General features: G+C 48.6%; 2 protein-coding genes across 6 annotated transcripts; one reads left to right on the top strand and one right to left on the bottom strand.

Moving 5' to 3' along the window:
- The first annotated feature begins 10 nt into the window (after positions 1–10).
- On the top strand, positions 11–14,102 carry ORAI2 (ORAI calcium release-activated calcium modulator 2). 3 transcript variants are annotated; one of them, XM_033078225.2, is made up of 4 exons: positions 11–2,094; positions 4,455–4,500; positions 7,215–7,455; positions 12,766–14,102. In XM_033078225.2, the coding sequence occupies exons 3-4, from the start codon at positions 7,228–7,230 to the stop codon at positions 13,309–13,311; spliced, it is 774 nt and encodes a 257-aa protein (XP_032934116.1). In that variant the 5' UTR covers positions 11–2,094; positions 4,455–4,500; positions 7,215–7,227; the 3' UTR covers positions 13,312–14,102. The 3 variants fall into 3 exon arrangements, with proteins under 3 accessions (XP_032934116.1, XP_032934115.1, XP_032934117.1); XM_033078224.2 differs by lacking the exon at positions 11–2,094 and adding an exon at positions 2,591–2,738; XM_033078226.1 differs by lacking the exon at positions 11–2,094 and adding an exon at positions 2,830–2,877.
- ALKBH4 (alkB homolog 4, lysine demethylase) lies at positions 9,861–22,579 on the bottom strand. 3 transcript variants are annotated; one of them, XM_033078223.2, is made up of 4 exons: positions 22,478–22,579; positions 21,636–21,833; positions 20,523–21,197; positions 9,861–9,878 (listed from the first exon to the last, which is right to left on the bottom strand). In XM_033078223.2, exons 1-3 carry the CDS (start codon positions 22,577–22,579, stop codon positions 20,562–20,564), a joined length of 936 nt encoding a protein of 311 aa, XP_032934114.1. In that variant the 3' UTR covers positions 9,861–9,878; positions 20,523–20,561. The 3 variants fall into 3 exon arrangements, with proteins under 3 accessions (XP_032934114.1, XP_032934113.1, XP_032934112.1); XM_033078222.2 differs by lacking the exon at positions 9,861–9,878 and adding an exon at positions 19,877–19,961; XM_033078221.2 differs by lacking the exon at positions 9,861–9,878 and having other exon boundaries at positions 20,474–21,197.
- Positions 22,580–22,640: the final 61 nt, after the last annotated feature.

The following is a 22,640-nucleotide window of genomic DNA, read 5'->3' as shown; positions in this document are numbered from 1 at the left end:
GCAAAGCATTCAAGTGATGTGGCACACATGAAAATATGGAAAAAGGTGTTAGCTGCATGTCACTTACTTTTTGCTTTTGAATTGGAACAATTCCTTTTCCCAAAGACTGTGTGTAAAGCGTTCAAATCCTGTGGCAGAAGGGCTTGGAATGGAATCATTTTGCTTGTGCTCGGCTTCCTGTAATGCCACCTGCCTTTCTCTCTGCTTGAGCGCTCTGCTTTGCACTTTGGATTCCCCAGCAGGAATCATAACATCTCTCTATATATTTACTTATTGGTGCTTAAAGCATATACAGTGGTGGTTTTACTTGTAACTCTGGTTTTTGTCTTTTCAGTGTATCTTTAATTAGAAGTGCCTGCTGGCTTTCAGACATGCTCATCCCAGAGCCTTGCATCCAGAATGCGGTGCTACTTCTTCTCAAGCCTTGGTTAATGCCAAATTATTTTAAGCAAAAAACAGTAAAAAGGGAGAATCTCTTTTTAGATTTCACCTTGTTGAATAGTGCTGCCAGAAATCCTGCATTTTGTCTGAGCTGGCTTTATGTAATGCCATGGTATTACCGTGGTGGCTGGGAAGCAGATGTGACCAAGTGCAAGTGATGTTTGTGTTTAGTTCCTCTGTACATATCCAAGGGCTTCAAAGCTGAATGACTTCTGACCTGCCAGGTCCATATCCCCACTGCCCCCAGGTCAGAGATCTGCATGAAACTGTTTTCTGCTCAATCTCCATGGGGATAGGTGCTGCAAGTTGTGGCAGTGTTTCATTCAGATGCAGGGTCCATTTTCCTTGTGGAGAGATTAGTTATGAGCATTGCTGCACATGTATCCTTAGGGCAGGCAGTCCCTGTGGATACTGTGTGGTGGGGTGAGCCACAACAGTGTGAGGGTTCTTTATGGGCAGAGAGGAACAGAGAGTCTCACAAATAAAGATGTTCTGCCTCTGAGCTTGTCAGGCCTTTGAGCTGAGTGCTGTTGTGCATTAAGCAGAGCAGATGCTGCTGAGCGAGACATGCTTCCCTCAGCCATGAGGAAGGTGAACTCGAGTTTGTCTTGGTGATTGAACAAATTCAGGTTGTGTGGCCTCATCCTGCCACCCTAAGACGCCTGCGCTGAATTATTCATGCTGTGTTTTCTGGGAATGCTGAGTTTGTAGGTGAAATCCATAAACAGCAAAGAGAGCATGCTGGTGAAGGTGGCATCTGCCTCTCGCTCTGTCTCGCCGGGGTGGCTGAGTGTAGCAGTAGGAGCTGCTTTTGGTAGGTGTAGCTGTGAATTCCCACAAACACTCTGCCGTGTTGTGGTTGTTCGTGGCAGTACGAGCTCGTTGAGAATACAAAGCACTTCAAAGGGAGGATTCAAGGGATGTTTCTTCATTTAGAATAAAATGTAAATACTATGTGACCTCAAAACGGGGAAAACCTCATCCATGCAGTAGAAGAGGGGAAGTGCTCCCATGCATAGTAAAATCAGGAACAGCTCTACAACTGCTTCCTATTCCAAATAGGGCACCAACAAAGCAGTAATAACTTACAGGCTAGAAACTGCCAAGGAGTCTGACCTGCTTACACTAAATTCGTGCTCTGGGTTCTTTCCTAGGGGAGTCCCTCTCCTTTGTCTGATGGAAATTAACTCGCAAGGGCTAAAGGTTGCTCTGTTCCATTTCTGTATGTATTTGTGCAAATGTGGGACCCTGAGAGACAGCAGTGCTGAAACCGAGCACGGGTATTCCTGCTCTCAGAGGTGAAAAGCACACTCAGGATAACATGTATCTGTCTCTTTATTAGGTTTCTAAGAATTGTTTTCCTTTGTTCCCTCTCCCAGGCGCAATGGAATGCAGGAAGATGGGATTACCCTGTGATAAAGCTGACCCATTGTGCTGCCTTTCAGCATTTTCTTTATCTCATTTCCAGGGAAGGAACTCCCTCTCTTTCCCATAAGGCTGTCCCTATCCTTTTGATGGGTTTATACAGGATTTCCTGCTGAGTCAATAGCGGAGGATTGCAGGGAGATAGCAGTCGGGATTCGCAGGGAGCCTGTGCTCAGCCGGAGGAGGCTCAGCCCGGCGGAGGCAGAGCAGCGCTGCCTTTTGACTTATGTAAGTGGCGACTTTTTGCTGTATAATTAATAATTGTAATAAAAGCACATTTGCATCCCATTGCACCAATACCTTCTCTGTGGCAAGATTTAGAGATAACGCAAGGTCCAGACCCACTAACATCTTTACCAGTGGGTGGGTTTCAGCCCGACTGCCACTTTAGGGATCCGCAGACATTTTTTTCCCCAGCTGCATGCTCACAGCGGGACCCCCGAGCGCTGCGGGAACGGCTCCGTGCCGCGGGATGCGCTTTCCCTGTAACCGCTGAGTCCATCCCCGTTCCGTGAGACCCCCAAAGGGCTCGCCCGGGGGCGCAGGGGGGAGCGTGGCCCCGGTTCCCCGGGAGGGGCGGGGGGCGCCGGGTCCCGCAGGGCGGGGGTCGCGTCCCCAGGCCCCGCCCCCGCCGCCGAGGGGGCGTGGCCGGCAGGGCCGCGGGCCAATGAGCGAGCGGTCACGTGCGGGGGCGTGGCGGCGCTGCCCCCCGTTTCCTGCGGGTCACGTGGCCGGTGCCCGGCGTTGCCGTGGCAGCGGCGGAGGCGGCTCCGGCTCCCGATCCCGCTCCCGCTCCTGCTCCTGCTCCGCTGCCGCTCCCTCTCCCGGGGCTCCCGGCACGGCTCCCGGCACGGCCCCCGGACAGCAGCGCGGTGAGACACGGCCCGCCCCTGCCGCCCCCGGGGCCGCATCGCGCCCGCAGGGAGCTCCTCCCCAGCGGGGCCCGCGCTCTGGGGCAGCGGGAGCATCCCCTCAGGCGTGTTTGGGGGGTGGCCGGCTCCTCCTGCAGAGGTGGGAGCCTGTCCTGCCCGCGGGGCGCCGGGAGGAGGGGATCTCGTCCTGCCCGGGGTGCTGGGGGGAGTTGGTTTTCTCCTGCCTGAACAGGGATTCCCCTGCCCGGGGCGGTGTGGGGGGACGCGCCCCGTCCTGCCCCGCCGGGGAGAATCCCGTGCCGGGATGGGGTGGGTGGGATGCGCGCCCCGTCCTGCCCGGCTGGGGACACCCGCAGGGAGCGTGTGCACGGGAAGGGTCCGCTGTGGGCAGAGAGGGGGGCCCGTCCTGTCCGGCGGTGCTTTGGAGGTGCCGTGGGATGCAGAAGGCAGGGCAGGGCCATCGGGATGGGTCCGGACAGGGATGCTGTCCCTGGAGTGCTGTAAGGGAGACACCTCCAGCACACGGTGCAGGGAAGACGCTGGCCTAGATTGCTTTTGGAAGATGGGATTGGGTCCCATCCTGCCTGAGCAGTTGTGCAGGATCCTTGGGAGCTGGATGAGGAGGCAGTGGCAGGAGGTTGTGTCCTGCCTAGGAAGGATCCCCTGTCCAGGTTGCCTTTGGAGGGAAAGCTCCTCGCTGGAGTGGGTCTCACCTGGCTGGAGGGATCCCCTGTGTGCAGTGCTGTTGGATCCTCGCTGTGTGGATCGCCTCCTGGCCAGGGTGTGCTGAGGGGGGCTGCGAAGGCGGTGCCCTGTGAGAAGGATCCCAGCTGTGCTGATGGGACCAGGGGGTCACATCCTGCCTGGGATGATCCCCTGCTGTCACCAGGGTGTTCACACCCCAGCAGTGCTGCTTGGACGAGTCCCAAGCCAGAAGAGGACATAGGAAGGGATTTCCCATGGCAAAGACAGCGTGAGCTCATTGGGGTGGAGTAACGGGGCTTGGGATTTGGCTTAGCCATGGTCTGCAGGGCTTGAACAATGTCATCCGTGGAAGGAAGGGACTGGCACAAACCCACAGATCAGTCTGGGGGTGTGGGACAGAAACCTGGGACTGAGGAGTGGGCTGGCATCCTGAAGCCAGGCAGAGGAGCTGCCAGTGCTGCAGAGACAGCGCTCTGTGGGCGACTGAGCACGGCAGTGATGGGAGGGGGATCAGCTCAGCTCGGCCCTGCTGGTGTCAGCTTCATTCCCAACTGTGGAGAAATCCCCACACGAGCACTGGGATGTGAGGAGGCAAAGGCTTTCCCTTTTCCAAAGGACAGCACTTGGCAGGTTAAGAAAATCAACATAAGGGAGCAATCACAGAGAGCTTTCTGTCCTCCCAGTGCGAGATGAAGTGGGGTCAGATGCGTCGGTGGTGCAGTGGAAGTGAGTGAAGACACAGCTGGGATGGACTTTGCCAGGGCTGCCCGAGGAAAAGGTCTCCTGGAGAATTCCTCATTCCCCATCCAGAACAGCCCTGTGCAGTTAAATCCTGTAGGATAGTTATTTCTGTAAGGACAAGTATCCTAAACCTTTAACTTTGCACAGCAGGAGGGTGAAATCTCCAGAATAAGCCTTCTCTGATGCAGATGACAGGCTGAAAAGTATTTCCAGAGTAAAACTGCTCCAGATACAGTGCATGTAAAATGCTTCTTTGGTCTTGTGTTTCAGCCCTTGGAGCCCTCCACACAGTCCCTCCATGTCCATAGCCAGCAAGGTGAGTTTGACTTCCTGGCACTGCTCGTTTGGGTTACATTGTGTTTATGGATTTCGTTCTGAAGCTGTTTACTTATTTGAGAACATCTCTTGAGCCGCTCCAGAGCGAAAATTCAGCCTTGTGGTATTTTTAGCTTATTTTTCTAAGGGAAGAAGCAGATGTGATTGGGTTCTCTTGCCCTCTCTCTGTAACCTCTGAATTCATTTGTCTTTTTAATGGAATTTGTCCCAGGGGTCAAAGTTTCCTACATAGAAAGTTCCTAAGCATTTTATGAAAATAAATGGTGGAGTAGAGGCCATCGCTGTCCCAGCTGGGGACAAAGGGAGTGAATTCACTCCACGCTATACATTGCAGGATTCATACAGGATGTTGTCACAGGAAACAGCTTCGTATTTTTGCTGCTCACAGATTGTTTTTTCCTCCAATCCTCCCAGGAGGCTTTTTTTCTTTGTAAAATAGGTGATTCTTGCCTTTTCTGGAAACACAGATCAAGCAGCAAGGTTTGTTCCTGTTATTCTTTCTCTTCTTGTTTTTATTACAGCATGAATGTTCTAGTATTCCTTTCTGGTTTGTTTGTTTGTTTGGGTGATTTTTTTGTTACTTTTAAATATTTTGAAAATTCCTGAGCAGGTCAGGAGCCTTCCTGGAGTGTTCCAGGGGTTGTAATAACGGCGTTGTCAAAACCTGCCCAGGAACCATCCGGTGCTGCCATCCTTGTTGTGTCTGGGGGAATTGGAACCTGGAAGCCCCCCTGTGTTCAGGAGGGATAATCTTAGACCTGCAGTGCTTTATTTGGTATTCTTTGTTATTGTGCCTGAAACAGCTTCCTTCCCTTTTAGTAACAACATTCAGAGTTGTAGGCACTTGATGTCCTTTTGATCTTTACCACTTCTCCGAGTCTCCCAGCAGTCATGGCTTTATTAGCTGTCCCCATGTGGTCCCTGTACATGGGGAGCTGGGGGGATGCAGGCAGGGCTGAAAGGTGCCTGTGACCTTGAGAGGTGGTGTTAGGACTAATTAGTGCCACACCAGGTGTGATTCTGGCCAGCATTTCCTCCTCCTGGGAGCTGGTGAGTGTTTTATAGTAGCCAGAAGGTGCAGATCTGGTGTCTGTGTCTGCCACCACCACAGCGCTCAGTGGTGGAGCTGTGAGTGAGGGGATTAAACAAGGAATCGTGGTTTCCATTCTTTGGAAGGCTGAGTTAGTTTCAGATGTCTGTCAGAGTTGAGAAATTTTTGCACAAAACATTCCATGGATGTTGTTCTATGTCTGGGAATCACTAGAGCCATTTGGCAGCAGCCTGGGGACATGGTGCTGTAAGGCTTCCACCACCTGAAATACTCTTGCTGCTTTCATACATCTCTCAGTGTAATCCCTTGAATCTGGAGATGATGGAATTTCCTGGAAGCAGCTTGCTTTCCCCCTTGGAATTGCCTTTTCCTTTCTCCTTGCTCACAGCCACTGGTGGAAGTAAGGGAACAGGATTCTTGGTCAGATGTGGCTGATGAATGGAGTGTGAGCAGCTCAGGAAATTTAACTCCCCACTGCAAAAGCTTGTGAAGTTCATTTGTTAACTCTACACAGCGTTCAGCTCTGTGATTATTGGGGGAGTTTAGGGAAGAACTGGCCATCTAAACTGAGCTTTGATGAACAATGGTTTAACTGAGAAAAACGGTTGTGTTGATTTGAAAGTCAAGCAGAGGGAGATACTAACCCCCACACAAATACAGACAGAGTATGAGACAGACTTCAGGTCGGAGTTACAATTTAATAGAAAGATTACAATAGATGGAATCACACAGAAAAAGTGGCTTAAACCCACAAAGTCAGAGTACAGCCTGGCCCGTGTTGGTCAGTGTGTTGAAGTGATGGTTGCAGTTCTCCTGTGGAACTTCAGTTGCTTCCCTGGATGTCCAGTGATGGTTGTGTTCATGTCCCCAGACTGCCCAGATTACAGACGGTCACATTCAGGCAGGAAGGCTCAGAACCTCCCCCTGAGGGGGGAATTTCACAGTGGAATGGTGTGATCCTATGAGTCACAGGATATTCTGGGGAGTCCTTTATGGCCTGGGTCGCTGCAGCTGCCCATTGGCAGGGATGACCCCCGTGGGCCGGGTGTAGTCATCAGAGTTTGTGAAGACAAAGAAACACCACTCTGCCTGCAGGATTTGTCTCCTTCCCTTATCTAACAGCCGGGTTGCAGCCTGGGGGGTCGGGTGTGCCCTGTGCAGCTCCTGCAAGCGCCGTTAACAGTTCATCAGGAATAATGTGGATGGGAGCAGAATACACAGCATGGTTCCACCCCAAATTGTAACCCAGGAGGAATGGTTTCCAAAGAAGGGGCAAAAAGTGACTCCCTCAACTGGTGGACGTGCATTTGGAGCCAGCCCATGATGCACTGGGAAATGAATTGTCATCTCAAAGCAAAGATAAGATGGGGTCAAGTGTATTTATGTAAAACAATTTTTTATGAGTGAGAAGGAACTAAAGGGCAAAGTTGAGATACCTGCTCTGAAATGAAAGTCCAGATACTCTGCAGCCTTCCTGGCAATTTTGGATGGTCCTTTCTCAGTTCTGTCTTCCAAGTGTGATATTATTTGGTTCATCATTTTCCACTGATCAAGGGCAACTTTGTTCAACTGCAGCTTTTCCAGTAATTGATGCTCATCCTGTCCACCACCCCCTCTTGAACATGACTGTTTTGTTCCCCCAGCATTTCTCTCATCATGAGCTCTGAATTAAACGTTCCAGTGGATCCTTCCACTCCTGCTTGCTGCTCTGAGCCTGGCACAAAGGGCATGGATTATCGGGACTGGGTCCGGCGCAGCTACCTGGAATTGGTCACATCCAACCACCACTCTGTCCAAGCCCTTTCCTGGAGAAAATTGTACCTGAGCCGAGCCAAACTGAAGGCCTCCAGCAGAACCTCTGCTCTGCTCTCTGGATTTGCAATGGTAATGTGTGTTCTATAGCTTTTTGCACTGTGAAGGTTTTTGGGTTGCCTCAAATCAGCTATTAATCAGTGTTTTCCTCCTGGGAAGAAGCAGGGAGTTGTTTCCTGAAGAGATAGGAGGCATCTGCCTGGGGGCTTCTGTTTGGCTGCTGCTGCAAAGTTTGAGGCTGGCTCTCACTGCAGCAGGGATACATGAGCTGTCTTGCAGCCAGCCCACACACTCCCAAGTTAGCCCTTTAAAACAACTAATCCATACCTGCAGGTGATCCTAAGTGCTCCAGCAGCATTGCTACACAATCCAGGACCTCTTCTGGCCCTGAGGCTCTCTGGGGCTGGCTGCCTTCATGCAAGGCTGTTCTTGGGTGTGGAGCTCTCTCAGGCCCCTGTGGTTGCTGTGGTCCTGAACGTTATTTTAATTTCTCTGTGTGTTTTCTCAGGTCACGGTGCCTAAAATAAGGTGGAGGTTGGGTCACAGTCTGCCAAAGTGAAGTTTGCATAGCGTGATCAGGGAGATCGTGTTCTAGCACTGAGGTGTGAGAAGAGGCCCTGAGCCTCAGACCTGGTGTCAGAGGGCTCTGCAGCCTGCAGGGAGCCAAACCTGGTGTATTTTTGTCAGTGCTGCCTATTGGAAGTGATCCCTGGCACTTGCTTTCTGTGCAGCACTTGGGTGTTATTTGGAAGTGATTTGCATAGGTCAGAACCATGTCAGGAGTGAGCAAATAAAAAAGACTAAAACAGTCAGTGGTCCCAGTGCTCAGGCCTGTCTGAGCTGTGTGCTAAAACACCACCATGTCAGTGTGAGCCCCTTTATCTCCCCTTAGCTTTTTGCTTACTGGGAGTGAGAATTGAAACCAGTTTGGAGGGAGGTTTCCTGTTCAGGAAGTGGGCAGGTCTGGCTGTTGCCAAGATCTGTCAGCAGAGGGGCAGAGGGCAGTGCCTGCATGGCGTGGGACATGATGTGAAGGTGTTTCATCCTGCAGCTCAGAAGCTGGGAGGGAAAGACAGATCTCAGAAACTTTCCAGATCCCATTTCTTGTTTTATTTTAGCTTCTTCTGCTGCTTTTTCCTACCCAGCCCCCCAGATCGTGAATCACCCATAACATTTCAACAGTCTGGGATGATGAAGTTGGTCACCCAAAGTGAAGCTGGAAAGCTGCAGGCAGGGGTTTCAGTGGGAGCAGGCTGGAGTGCAGACAGAGTACTCAGTTGCTTTGTCATTGCTCTCCACTCACTGGCTCTCTGCAAAAGATGCTCTTAAGAGCTTTTCACAAAGTCTGTGTTGGTTTGGAACCAAGCTTGTGTGCTGCAGGGGCAGAAGGTCCCTCCTCTTTTTGAGTGCTCTCCTGTAGACTTCTCTCATACAGGAGTTTTCTCTAAAAAGCCTCTCACATCCATGCCCCAGTGCCTCTGGTTACTGGAGTTCTGTTGTGGCTGTTGTCTTTAACAGGATTATTAAATTAACATTTTCTGTTATTGGGGACTGATCTACCAGCATGATCACACAAGATGTCCCTGCTGGGGTGTGCTGTCACTGGCACCACTGGGACTCGGGGGCTTGCAGCCCACCCACACTGCAGGGCTGAACCACATCTCTGAAAACAAAGCATGCTTTCTCAGCTCTCACAGCTGAAAGTTGCTGCAAGTCCTTGGCAAACACACAAAATTAACCACTGGTTTTACATTCTCTTTGAATTGTTTAAAGTGCAGTTGAATATACACAGGTGTAAGTAGTGTTAATTATACTCCCTAGACTAATGTAAGAAATAGACCTGAAATCAGTAAGAAAGAAAATCTCTGGCAATAAGGAATTCTCTTTATTAGCAAGCTTTTTTCCCAGCTGATTGGAAAGCTGGAGTGTTTGTTCCTCCTGGGTTATTTCTCCATGGTATACAGGAATATAGTACACGGATGTTTACTCTCTAGTAAGAGCACCTCTTTGGCTATTGATGAAAGAAGAGAAGTTATTTAGAGATAAATATGTGGGGACGTGGCACTTAGGGACATGGTTTAGTGGTGGACTTGGCAGTGCTGGTGTAATGGTTGGGTTCTGTGATCTCAGAGGTGTTTTCCAGTCTGAACGATTCTGTGATTCTGTTAAACAGTTTCCCCAAAGCTTCAAGTGCATTTAACTGTGTAAACAAATGTCATCCAGGGCTTGCCTATTGCTCTATTTACTTCCCTGTCAGTGTGTTTGATGCAAGCTCGCTCCATATTGGCTGAAATTATTGCAAGCTGATGGGTATTTAATCAACAGGCCATGGCTCTGATCCAGCCCCTTCTGGACAGGCTGCAGAATGATGTGAACCTCCCTTGTTACCATCTCTGGTATTTCTGGCAGAGCACTGGGGCAGGTCAGGAGGATGTGGGTCATTCCAGATCTGCTTGGAGGTGGGGTGCAGGGCAGCTGCATCTGCCCTGAGGAGCCTGCAAATAAAGGAAATTTAAAGGAAGCTCAGAAAACCTCCTTAATAATTTTCCTGATGGAAATAAGAGTTATTACTGCTAATCCATCTTCTCAATACTTATCCAATTGCTACAGGATATGTGTTTGATTAAAAAATACCAAAACAAAACAAAAACCCTGACAGATCTACAGGAGAGATTGTTTTTACAGTCTGCCAAACCATCTGTGTGAATGTGTCATGGTTTGTGTTAAGCCATTTGTCATCCTTTTGCTTGATACTATCTGTCCTGGTCTAAATTTCTCAAGATGAACAACATCTTTGTTGTGGACAGTCTGAGCTATACTGGTCTAAACCCCACCATCATTGCATGTAATTTAATTGCAGTTTAATTCTAAAAGGTTGTGAGCCCTCGATCCTGTAATTCTGGAGTTCAGCTGAGTTATTCTCAAGCTTAAAATTAAGCCTGTGCTGAAATATTCCATGGCTTGGCAGAGAGCTCAGCCTTGCAAAGTTGCTTCTGGGAAGAGGTTAAAATAAGGGGGCTATTACATGGAAGAGTATAATTGTATCAAACATGACATATTAATAGTTTTACAGGCTAGGCAGCATATTTAATGATTTTTAAATGGGTTATATCAGCTTGTCCTCTTTCTCTTAACCCGGTCAGGGAATGACATGACAGCCTGTGCTGGGTAAAGCAATAGGAGCTCACTCACCTTTTCAGCACTTGTTTGGGTTAAATGAGCTGTTTTTCTGCCTTGCTGCCCTATCTGGATTGTTGGTGTTTTTCACTGAAACACCTCTTACTGAGCCATCAGTCAGTGTTAAAAATTCATCACATTGCACAGCTGAAGCTCGCCCTGGGGAATAGGTTAGTCTGGGAGGAAACATCCAATTAGCTGAAAAGTGCTGCTGGTGTGAAGGATAACAAGCAGAAATTGATATGTTGACATCAGCCAGGCTTTCAGCTTTAATATAAAGCTATAAATTGGACATGCAGGTGCATTTCCCATTCAGCTGTGTGTTTGGGTATTACAGCAGCCCATAATGAACAATGTACCTGCAGGTTTTCCTGGCTGATGGGGCGTGACTGGCAACCACAGTGCTGTACAAATTCATTGTACACTGAAGCAGAGAATAAGTCTGATCTCCTCCCTCTCCAATCAATATAAGGGGAACTGCAAAGGGAACATACACAAGGCAACATGGAATCTGTTCTAATTAAATTCACCTCACAATTGATAGTGAAGCCAGTCCTGTGTTAGGATTTTCTCTGCTCTACAGCAAGAACTGCTGTAAACTGCAATCAGGAGCCAATAAAAACAAACAAACAAAGGTAAACCCTGACAGGTTCATGATCAGAACAGAAGGCTGGAAATGCCCAAGAACTGTCACAGTATTTTTGTTGTCTCAAATGTCTTAAATAGTTGATGTAGTTATAATATCCAGACTTGCAGAGATTGACCATTTTCCACACGTGTTGTATCTTGTTTGCTGGTAAATGTGTTCAGACTTGACTGTGATCTGATGGGCTTCAGAGCAAATGTAGGTAAGGCAGGAGTCATGCCAGCTGGTTTCCATTCCCTTTAATCCTTTTCAGGGCTTCCAACAGGGACAACATGAGCATACCCCTAATCTTCCAGTGTCTAAATAATATTAGGAACAAGTAATGCCAGAGGAAGTGGTGCAGGTGATTATACAGAGTCTGAAATGGCTGCTCAGGGGAGTCTTGTGTGAAGTCTGGATAACATAATTGTGAGTCAGTTCTGCAAAATCCTTCTGTGTCCCAGAATTGAGTGCAGATTTGAAACTCTGCCTTCTCATGATGTTTTTAGAGGGGCTTCTTTCCAGCAAGCTGTGCTGTGCTGGAGCTGCAGGTCAGCTGGGATACCAGAGGTTTTCCTTGCTGCCAAGAGAGTTAACTTTTCTGCTGCAAATCATGAAGTGCAGCTACAGGTCCGAGGCAGCTGCTAGAGAGGAATGTTTGATAGTTTTGTCCACTGCTTTTGTGTCTTTTCTTAGCAGAAGGTTTGTGCAGTTCTTTCAGGGATGCCACCACACAGAAGTACTGGTTTGCTTCACAGGTAACTTAAGTAATTGTAAAAATTCTTGTGTGAAAACAGCTAGCTGGATTTCAGTTCTGATCTCAAAAGAGCCTCCTGCTCTCTTGCACATATTCTGCTTCTTAAGCTGTATTTGACCTGCTGTGTGATAGCTCTTGTTTTGGGAAGCAGACTCCTGAGTTGCTGAGCACACCCATAAGCCAGTAGCTGTCTACTCTGCTGGGTGTATCACTAATTTATTAACTCTCAAGGGAGAAATTTGAGGATATAAATAACTTAAAAGTTATTTATCTGGGCATATTTGTAATAAAAACAAATGTAAACTGTTCTGAGAATAGAAGGCAGTTATTTTAACTATGGGCTAACTTAAACTATAAAGTAGCTTGTGTGCTTCCCATGGTGGGTAGTGAAACCTGACTGGACACTGGCCAGAGGAGCTGCTTGGTTTTGCTTTTCTTTACACGCCTGGAGTTGAAACTTCCTGCACTGCAGCCGCAAGGAAGGAGTGGCAGTAGAGGGTGTGACGGTGGCTTGTAGCAGGCTGGTGGCTGCCTTCCAGCCCCACATGGCTTCTGATGAGCTCCTTCTGTTGTGTGCTGGGTTTGGGGCAGTTCCTGTGGCTCGTGGTGGCAAGGAGAGATGTGTTCTTTGAGAAAACCACAGTGTCAGAAGGGCCACAGCACAGCAGTGACAGCAGTGATCCATCTGGGCTGCCATTCCAAAAAGCTCTGGAGTGTGTACTTGACCTTAGGTGTTCTTCCTGAATCAAGATGCTTTCCTGGCTGAAAGCCTTGGGAAGAGCAAAGGCAGCAGGTGTTGACAAGCTCTTTGTTCCCTCCCCAGGTCGCCATGGTGGAGGTGCAGCTGGAGGTGCAGTACAAGTACCCCCAGATGCTGCTGATCGCCTTCAGCGCCTGCACGACCGTGCTGGTGGCCGTGCACCTCTTTGCCCTCCTCATCAGCACCTGCATCCTGCCCAACGTGGAGGCCGTGAGCAACATCCACAACCTGAACTCCATCAGCGAGTCCCCGCACGAGCGCATGCACCCCTACATCGAGCTGGCCTGGGGCTTCTCCACCGTCCTGGGAATCCTCCTTTTCCTTGCTGAAGTCGTGCTCCTGTGCTGGATAAAATTCCTGCCAGTGGGCTCCATCCTGAAAAACGAGACCACCAATGTGGAGAAGCCCAGCAGCCACGCAGGGTGGCAATCAGCACTGGTGTCCACCATCATCATGGTCCCTGTGGGTCTGATTTTTGTCGTCTTCACCATCCACTTCTACCGCTCCTTGGTGCGGCACAAAACGGAGCGGCACAACCGCGAGATCGAGGAGCTCCACAAACTGAAAGTGCAGCTGGATGGGCATGACAGAGGCATGCAGGTGGTGTGACAGAGCCTGCACGCAGCTCAGCTAGGGCTGAGGGCAAAATACCTGGTCTGCTGCTTGGTGAGACGCACCAGGGATGGATTTTCTTGAGGCTTAAATCTGTAAATGCTACTTGCCTGCCATTTCTAGATGTGGGTTCTTGTGCTGTTCCACGTGCTGGGGGCTCTGCCCTGGTTCTGGTCCCACACACTTGGTACTTAAGTCGACACTGCCATGGTGTTCGAGGTCAAAACTTTATCTACCTTAACACTGGTAGCCAAAAATCTGTATTTTTTACAAATGCAATATTCTGTTGCCAAAAGTGAAACTGCTGTCCCAAAAGCCTGTGTGTGTGTGTGTAGGACCTGTCTTACATGTCAGAACTTCCCTGGCTGTCAGTGCAGCCACAATTAACTGGCATCTCATTCCTAGAGCAGAGCTGATTAATGTGGGTACGTGCAGCTGACTCAAGGATATCCAGGAAAGCACAACAGAAACTGAGAATGTTGATCACCATTGTTCCAAAGCAAGTATTCCATAAATACATAATCAGAAAGAAAACAGCCTTAGCTTTTATGTTCTTTTCTTGCTGTTCTTTACTATATTTTTACAGTTTGGGATGTAGAATTTTGAATTGCAGGAGGCTGGGAAGTTCTCTCGTACTTTCTTCAGCAGCATTTGTCACCTTAGGTTGAGTAAGTGCCAAGATCATGTGTTTTTTCCCAATAAGAGGCAAGAGTGCCCAGGGAAAGCCTACAGGTGTTTTAGTTTTAACAAGGACATTCTTAAAACGGAACAGTGACAGGGAATTTAATGAGACAAGACTTTGAAGGACTAACAAAGCAAGTTTTGCCTTTTGCCTGGTTTGTTGGAGAGAACAAGCCCAGTCCTGTGTTATTTCATCATTTGGTGTTTTAGTTTTTTTCTTTTTTTAATTGGCTGTAGCATTTTTCTGTCAGAAATGAATGCTTCCTCCCTCCCTCAGGTTCCTCTGGTGGAACCTGGCGCTGTCCTGGTGAGCCTGATGGAGCTGGATCTGGCAGGAATGCTGTGTGCCATTAAAGAGCTACCCCTTTCCTTTGAGCTCATTTCTTTTTTCAGCAGCTGAGACAATGACACTTGCATGTCTGTGTTGCTTGGCAAGGGAAGCTTGTAAATTCCTTAGCATCTTCGTGGGTGAAAACTTCTGTTAAAAAAACCCCGAATTTATGATTTTTGGTAACTTTGTGGAGAGAAAAGAGTGTTTTGCAATCATCAGCTCTTTTAAGGGAAAGTCAGGCTTTCTGACACGCAGGGCTGCAAGAAGCATAAGCACATTTTCTTGGCCCTGATCCTGTGCTGGTTTCCTCCTCTGCACTCCAAGACTGCAGTTTCAGAGTCTCTGAGACCTTACAGGTTTCTGAAATCATTAAGGATGTTTATAACGTTCTGTTTAACCCTGGGCCCTTATTCCACTGGGATTTGATGGCTCTAATGTCAGTGTATTGCATGTCAGCTTCCCAGAAGGGAGAGCACATGCAAACCCCAGGGCAGCAGGGTGACACTATCCCAATATTCCTCTCTGCTGAGGGCCCTGGGAAACCAACTCTCATCTCTCTTGTTTACATACGAATGTGAGCATTGCTGAACAAGTTGCTTAGCACTGTGTCTGTGGCTTTCATCTGCTGTTCTTGCTGCAGTTGGCATGTACCATATTGGCTGATGTGCAGCAAAGAAAATAGTCTTTGTGTGTTAAATGACTAATCTGTACTCATGTGCATATGCAAAAAACAAGGAGTGTCCTCCAGGAAGTGGGGTGGTCGTGAAATTCATATGAACTCCCCAGGACTCTGCCCTCTCTCCCTCTTCTTTTTACCATAATAAAAATTAAAAGGTTTATACAACACAATCAGAGTTGAATTTTCTGCCAAGTGCTACACGTGTCGGCTCTTCTACCAACAGAATTTCTGTTGAGAGGCCAGAGCCAGACCAGATGGGATGAATCTCTCATCTGTACTTTGCACTCTCCTTTAACATCAGTAATAGTAGAACCTTGTGTGCTGAGGGGCTCAGAAGGCTGTCAAGGAAAGTATTGCACCATTTTTGCAATATCTTTTTTAAAAGCTTCCCCCTGTGCATACGGTGCTGCAAAAGCAATGCAGCTTGTCTGGAAACAGCCAGATCATTCATTTAATTTTTTGCAAATGTAATAAACTTCAGCAAACTGAGAAAAGCAGCAGAAGCTGTGCTTTGATTTCATAGAATAACTCTTTCAGGTTTGGGTGGGATTACATTCAAGATCAGTCTCAAGGCAGCACATCTGTGATTGGAGTGGGATCACCTTACTCCAGGGGTGAGTCTGAGGTACAGTTTGGGATGGTGTCCCAAGGGCAAATGCTCCTAAAACAGAATAATAATGTGCTTTCCTATCTTTGCTTGCAGCTCTGTTTGCTGTGTCTCTCTGGGCACTGAGTTCTCCCTTCCATGAGAAGCTACTGGGAGTATTTTTGCTCTTTGATTCTCAAGGTTACCCATCTGCCTTCATGCTGTAACTCCTCTTCCTTCCCAACAACAGCACTTGCTTTTCTTGCTTCTGCTTCTCTTCCTGTAATTTATTTACATTTTCACCACTGTTGGATCCAGATTTGTGTTGCAGAAATGTTACCTGTGGTACCAGCCACAGGACTGCATCCATAAAAGAAGGAAGTAGGGATGTTTGTAGTTGTCCAGCTGAGTGTTTCTGTGCTACAGCACCAGAAAATCCTCCTTGCTCCTTCTGCTGCCTCCATGGCTGTCAGCAGGATTCCCATCAGTCAAGCCAGCCTTTCCACACTGTCAGTGCTGTCCCAGCAGGGCTGGCAGCTCTCTGTGTCACGTCTGGGTTTGTCTGTCCTGTGCTGTCACCTCTCTGTCATTCCTGGGGTGCCTGTCGTTCTTGGAGTGTCCCAGGTTTTGTGTGGCTGCAATCCTGCAATGCCTGCATGGAGATGCTTCTTCCAAGGGTTCCACCCTCAGCTGGAGACATGTGTTGAGGATCTCCTCTGGTGTGTGTTGGCTTTCTGTGCCAGCTTTGGCTCTGGGCTGCTGCAGTCTGGGGTGGCTGCTGCCCTAATTCTCAGCCCCCTTGGGCTGTGGCTTTCTGGACCAGGTATTGCCTTGTTTGAGCTATTTCTCCAATTTTTGCATTGGAACTTAGCACAGGGACAGCCATGATCTTGCTTCAGAATCCTGAGTCTTCTTTCAGATTTTTTTTTTTTTTTTTTTTTTTGGCCAGCCTTTGCCCAGCAGGAAAATGCCTCTGCAGGCTCGCAGGCTCCAGCGCTGCAGAGACTGTGCCTGCCCACCCTAAAGCAGGGAAGGAGCTCTCAAGGACAGGGAAACAACAATTCTGTGTATCATTCCCATGCACCAGCCTTGGTTAGGAGGCAATTCCTCTCTCTCTTTCTGCCTTAGCAGGAGTAAAGAAGGGGCACGACCGTGAGCTGGAGGGAGCAGGATCGTGTTCTCCCTTTGCCGTGTTCGCTGCCAGCTCTCACTCTGTGATCTCCCTATTTTTAACATCGCCCCCGGGCTGGGCTGGCTCCCTGTTTCAGTGGAGAGGAGGCTCTCGGGAGACTTTGTGACCGTGAGAGATGGAGTGATGTGTGAGAGATGGAGTGATGTTGGATTTGAGCACGTGATGGATGAAAGGGATACCGTGCCAGGGCTGCTGTAACGTGGAAGTGTTTCTGGAGAGCACCCGTGTGGGTGCAGCTGCACAGGGAACATCCTTCCACATCCTTCCACATCCTTCCACATCCTTCATTCCCTCCTCTGGGATGTGGGGATGGGCAGTCCCAGGTTGCCTCAGGTTACCTGTGCTGGCCTGGGGGTGGAGGTGCTCCTCCTGCCTTTCGCAATGTGCTTTCTTTTGCTGCCTTCAAGCAAACAAAAGGTCTTGTAGCTTCCTTATCTTTTAAATCTCATTGCATCAACTTCTAAGACAGTTTCCTCAACACCCCCTCAAGCTGCAATCAAATTCAGCTGGGCCAGAGGGGATCTTTTCTCATTAACTCACAGGTTCTCTCCTCTACAGCCATCTCAAAGCAGTTTCAGTAATTAAAACTGACTGGCTAGCTTTCGACAGTATTTCCCTGAATCCCTGTGTCCAGCTGGGAGCTTGCTTTCTGCCCAGAGGTGTGACAGCCATGAGAGCTAAGAGAAAAAAAAGTCTGTATTTTAGCTTTGTCTATTCTTGTTTTACCTCTGCATGAACAATATTTAATGTAGAACAACGAATGTATCTCAGTTATTGTCCAGCTGTGTGAGAAACTGGATAAACGTGCTCAGTTTTATGCTTCTTGGTGATTTCAGACTGATTTTTTGAAAGGCAAGTCAAGTCCTCCAGCATCCTTTTATGGGTTAACTTGAGTCCTTTTTGAAAAAAAAAGCTTGGTGAGATACTATCACTCTATTTTTGCAATGCACAAGGAGATAACAATTAAATGCACTTCCTTTAAATGAGTGTGTGGATCTTGGCACCACCTTGTTTTACAAGGAGGTTAAGGAGACAAGGAACTCCTGTAATAGGAAGACCATTTAAGTTTGTCTTCTGTTAATAATACCAACTTAGTTGACAAAATTACTTTTAAGAGCTCATTAAGATTGAAACATCTTCATGCTTTTCTCAGATTTCTATGGTACTTGACCGTAAATTGTTAGTGTTTTGTAACGCTGCAAAACAGGATTTTCTGGCACTTTTTTCTGTTTTCCTGTCTTTAGGAGAGAATGTACATAAAGTTTTAAGGAGCAATTTGCATTTTGGTCTAAGGATGATGGCCAAGAAGCTGTTTAACAGGTGAAAAATGTCAAAAGATTAGCACAGCAATGCCTGTGTAGTGACTAGATTAAGTTTTAGATTTCAAAAAGACCAAGAAATAGCCCTCACTTTTTGGATCAGTATTTAATTATTTGCATTTTTTCACATTTAAGACATCAGCTAGGAAGAGCTGGAATCTTCTGGCAAGAACAGCAGCTTCCTGTATAGTTCAATCAAGGCAGAAAAATTCAGCCAGCAAATGCAGAGCACAAGATGAACTAACACTGTGTAAGTTATTGTGGCAATCTGATTCATCAGAATCCATCATCTGCTTTCACTGTGGAGAGAGTGGAGCAGCAGGGACGCACACAGAAAGTGTTTTAGCAGCCTGAGAGCACAATATAAATGTAAGAGGGAGTGTTGGAAATCAGGGCCAAGCATAAATGGCAACACTTGACTGCTGCAGTGTGGTGAACAGAGAGCAGATCCATGGAGAGGCTTGGGACTGCAGGGTGAGGAGGATCCAGGTGCAGTGTTTGCTCCCTCTGTGTGCTGGGTTTCCTCCCTGAGTTTCTGTGCCAGGCTGGCAGGCTCCTCCTCCTGCTGGGACAAAGCCTCTCTGCTCCAGCAGCAGCTCCAGGTGCTATCCTGGGGTTATTCCACTCCCAACACTGCTGAGCCCTGTGGACACCAGGCTGTAGAAAAAGTGAGGAGCTGCTGCTCTGAGTGCACTCCCTGCTTTTGGAAGTCAGCTGGACAGTCCCAGAATGGGTTGGGCTGGAAGGGACTTTAATGATCATCCAGTTCTTACCCTCCACTAGACCAGCCTGGCCTTGGACACTCCAAGGATCCAGGGGCAGCCACAGCTTCTCTGGGCAACCTGTGCCAGGGCCTCCCCACTCTTACACTCTTCCCTTTCTTGCAAATTCCTAATCTAAATCTACCCTCTTCCAATTGCAGCCTATGAGGAATTTCCTGGGCCAGAGCTCGCTGTGAGCAGGTGTGGCCTGCTTGTTGTGTGTCTGTGTTTGCAGTGAAGAGGTTCCGTCAGAGGGGAGGTGCTGTGACTGCTGGAACTGCTGCTGGAGCTCCTTGAGGACACTCACCAGCCCACCTGGATGGAGGTTTGGAGTTTGGGACTGCACATGGGAGCCCTGCTAGTAGGTCCCTGCTGGAATTAGCACTAAACTGAATCTGGCTCATTGCAGCCCAAAAGGTTCTGGTTGTATCTGTTGGCTTAAACTGATGAAAAATATCCTGACTGACTCATCTGCTTCCTGGTAACTGTCTTGGTGAAGAGCTCTCCCCTGCAGGAAAGCAGAGGGCAGTGCCTGTGGCAGGAGTGCTTTACTGTGCAGCAAATCCTGTGCAGTGCCAAGGAAACATTCTGGGGCAGAACACAGCAGTGCAGGGACGCTGAGATGTGTCCCCTTTCCTTACCAACCAAAGCCAGGCAGCACTGCCTGCTGGTGGCAAGGTGGAGTTTTCCTGCTGCAAGTGAGGCTGTGCTGAAGGGCTGTCATGGCACCACCGTGTTTATTAAAGGATCACACTTCTTCCACAGCACAACTTCATTTTCAAGAGCACAGAAGTTTGTTCAGAGCAGACAGATGGCCTCAGATCAGCTTCTGCTGCAAATGACTGCTTGAATCTTAGGTACGAGGCATGATTCAAACCTGACTGCTGGAGGTGCCAGGAAAATAAATGATAGCTGCCAGGGTTGCAGTCTGTTGCCCAGCTAATTCCCAAAATCAGACTCTTGCTACTGAGAGCTGACAGCAGGGTTCAGAGATGACAAATGATCAGAAAATAACACAGTCTGTGCAGGCCTTTGGTCTGATCTCTGTCCAAGCCTGAAGAGTCAGCACTGGCCCTCTGCAAATGCTGCTCTTTGGTCCTAGAAGATACAGGTCACACATGGAATTTATGATTAATTCTCATTGTCAGAGCATGAACCTTCAGCAAAGGATAATGACATTAACTAGTTCTCAGTGTTTTGTACTGTCTGTTGAGAGATACCTGCTTACCTTCCTCCCCTGAGGCCAGGTCTCTGCAGGACCTGTCTGAGGTGGGTGAGGGGATAGTTGTACCCCCAGGGCTTGCTGCAACATTCAAACCAGTCTGACATCATAAAGCATGGGCCAGGAAAGCTTTAAATCTGTGCCAGGGCTTGGGCTGAAACTGTGTCAAGGGCTTTTTCATACTCTTTGTAATATTTCTGACTTTCTTGGGTTCATTTAAGTGTTTAGAAATTGGTTGTTTGATTTTTGTTACAGCACAGGTAATGGATACAACCTCTTATTTCTGACTTTGGCCTAAAAGCTCCCATTGCCTAGGAGGTTCAAAGCCCACCCCTTTTACTTGTTTGTTAAATTTTCATTTTATTGAGCTTATCTCTGCATACACCTGGGTCCTTACTCCCACCTCAAAAATAAACCAAACCATACAAATTCCATACCTCATTTTACACCTCTCCCAGCAAAATGCAACCTCTTGGTCACACGGGTCTCCCTTGAAAGGAAAGAGCAATTTGTAGCAGTTCTTTGCCCAGTTCCTCGTGCCTCCCCCCTGCGCTGAACTCGGCAGAGAGCTCCCTGAAGGTGATGCAGACGCGGCGGTGCTCGATGTGCCTGCGGTGGATGCCGTGTTTCCACTTGTACCGAGCATCCCCGTGCAGCACCAGCAGCGACCTCTGGGGCAACAGGATGGCCACACTCACCTCCTTCCCCGGAACCAGCCTTGGGGACAAAAAGCACTCGGCTCCCTCTTCTCCCGGACTTCTGCCTGCTGATGTCTGCATGAAAGATGCAGGGGGACTTAATTCTTCCTTACTGGAAATGGGGAATAATTGGATGGTGTCCTCTGAATCGCAGGACATGGAGAGCACAGTTTTTGAGAGCAGGTTCAGGCTGACCAGGCGCTCCCCCCAGAGCCACCAGTCATCAAAGTGGGGGTCGATGGCAGAGCCTCTCTCTGGTCTGTAGTCCAGGTTACACTGTTCCACAGGTAAGAAACCACTGAGCACAGCACAGGCCTTCATCTGTGCCACAATCTTCCTGCTGAAACTTGGCAAGCCAGTAAAGCTGCCAGCTTTCAGCCTCTGTTTCTTGAAGTTCACTTTGGGTCCATAGTCCTGTTGGGAAAAGAAGAAGGAGGGAAAAGCTAGTGTAAAGGAAAAATCTAGGACAAGTCTTTTTGGAGAGGCTGTTCCTGCAGAGTTCTGTTCTCATCTCTTCCAGTGACCTGGTTGCCAGCTTGCAAAAGGGCTCCAGTGAGTCTGCATTAATCTCTCTGGATTTATAAAGTAAAACCAAATCTGAACACCCACTTCTTTCCCTTGGAGATTGTATGAACTTTAATGCCTGAACACACCATCAAATACTGTTTGTTGTAACTATCATGTAGTTTTGCAAGAAGTTGATTTTAATTACAGGTAATTCTTGCCATTGATTTCAGGAAAAGCTTTCAAAGGAAAACACTTAATGAAACATTTCAGTATTATGGGTTTTAACTAAAAACAGCTCTCCTTTTCCAGAGGGATCTAAGACCAGGTGTGCTTCTAAAGTCCAACCTGTTTCTTTCGGCCAGACTGTGATGGTTTCCAGTCATCTTGATCCATCAGTTCCACTATCTCACACTCTTCATCTTCACTAATGAAGTCCTCCACCAGGAACACCCCTGGAAAGGGAAATGCCCAGCCAGCAAATTCTGAGTGCTCATTTCCTTTAGCAAGGCCTGTTGCTGGACAGTAAGTGAAATTATCTTCTCCCTGTGGAAATATCAAGGGAAAAGAAAAAAAAAAAAAAGCAATAAGATATTTCCGTTATTTACCCCTGCAACCTTGGTATTGCAGCATGAAAACTGTACAGTATTCTTGCAGACAAGAAATTTTACAGCTGCTTTTAGGGAACAACTATTCCCTGCTCTTTTTTTCCAGCTGCAGCATCACTGTGCTGCTTGCTTGAAGCCACTTTTCTTTCTTAGTGATGTCTTTATCCTGGAAAGGCAGGGAAGAAACGATGATCCTCAGGGCCACAGGTTATTTATTAATGGTGTGTATTGCTGCAGAGAGATGGTTTATCATAGCAATAAATGTTGAATGAAGAAAGTTGATGAAAATCGCGCAGGCCACAAGGCTAAAGCTGTAACAAATGAATGTGAACGTAACACGTGAGGCTCAGGTGAGCTCCGGCTCGGCTTCTAAGCGTTATTGAGGTGAACAATTCCCAATACCCAGGGGGTGCGGCCGCCGGGGGGCTCTGCCTTGTCCCCATCGTGTGACCCCCGGGCCCGGCCCCGCTCCCGCTCGGGGGTCCCGCGGCCGCCCCGCCCCGAGGGGCCAGGGCCGGCAGCCCCCGCCGCCCCCCGGCTCCTCCCGCCGCCCCGCCCCGCCGCCCGCCCCCTCCCCGGTACCTGCGGGGGCGGAGCGACCGGCGCGGGCCCCTCGCAGAGCAGGCAGGAGCGTTTCCCCTTGCAGCCGCAGCCCGGCCCTCCGCCGCCGCCCGCCGCCTGCATCCCGCCGGCTGCGCCGAGGACACAGCTTCCCCCTCCCCGCTCCTCCTCCTCCTCCCGCCCC

The sequence above is a fragment of the Catharus ustulatus genome, chromosome 22 (genome assembly GCF_009819885.2).
Source record: "Catharus ustulatus isolate bCatUst1 chromosome 22, bCatUst1.pri.v2, whole genome shotgun sequence".
Classification (NCBI taxonomy): Eukaryota; Metazoa; Chordata; class Aves; order Passeriformes; family Turdidae; genus Catharus; species Catharus ustulatus.
The sequence above is the reverse complement of the archived record's forward strand: the minus strand, read 5'-3'. Positions and strand labels throughout refer to the sequence as shown.

What these genes read in the sequence shown, in the direction of transcription:
- ALKBH4 (XM_033078223.2), bottom strand. Translation starts at nt 22,579, where the DNA reads ATGCAGGCGGCGGGCGGCGGCGGAGGGCCGGGCTGCGGCTGCAAGGGG. An exon ending in CGGTCGCTCCGCCCCCGCAG is followed by an intron (nt 21,834 to 22,477) that starts GTACCGGGGAGG and finishes ATATTTCCACAG; the next exon opens with GGAGAAGATAATTTCACTTA. An exon ending in AGTCTGGCCGAAAGAAACAG is followed by an intron (nt 21,198 to 21,635) that starts GTTGGACTTTAG and finishes TTTTCCCAACAG; the next exon opens with GACTATGGACCCAAAGTGAA.
- ORAI2 (XM_033078225.2), top strand. Translation starts at nt 7,228, where the DNA reads ATGAGCTCTGAATTAAACGTTCCAGTGGATCCTTCCACTCCTGCTTGC. An exon ending in TGCTCTCTGGATTTGCAATG is followed by an intron (nt 7,456 to 12,765) that starts GTAATGTGTGTT and finishes TTCCCTCCCCAG; the next exon opens with GTCGCCATGGTGGAGGTGCA.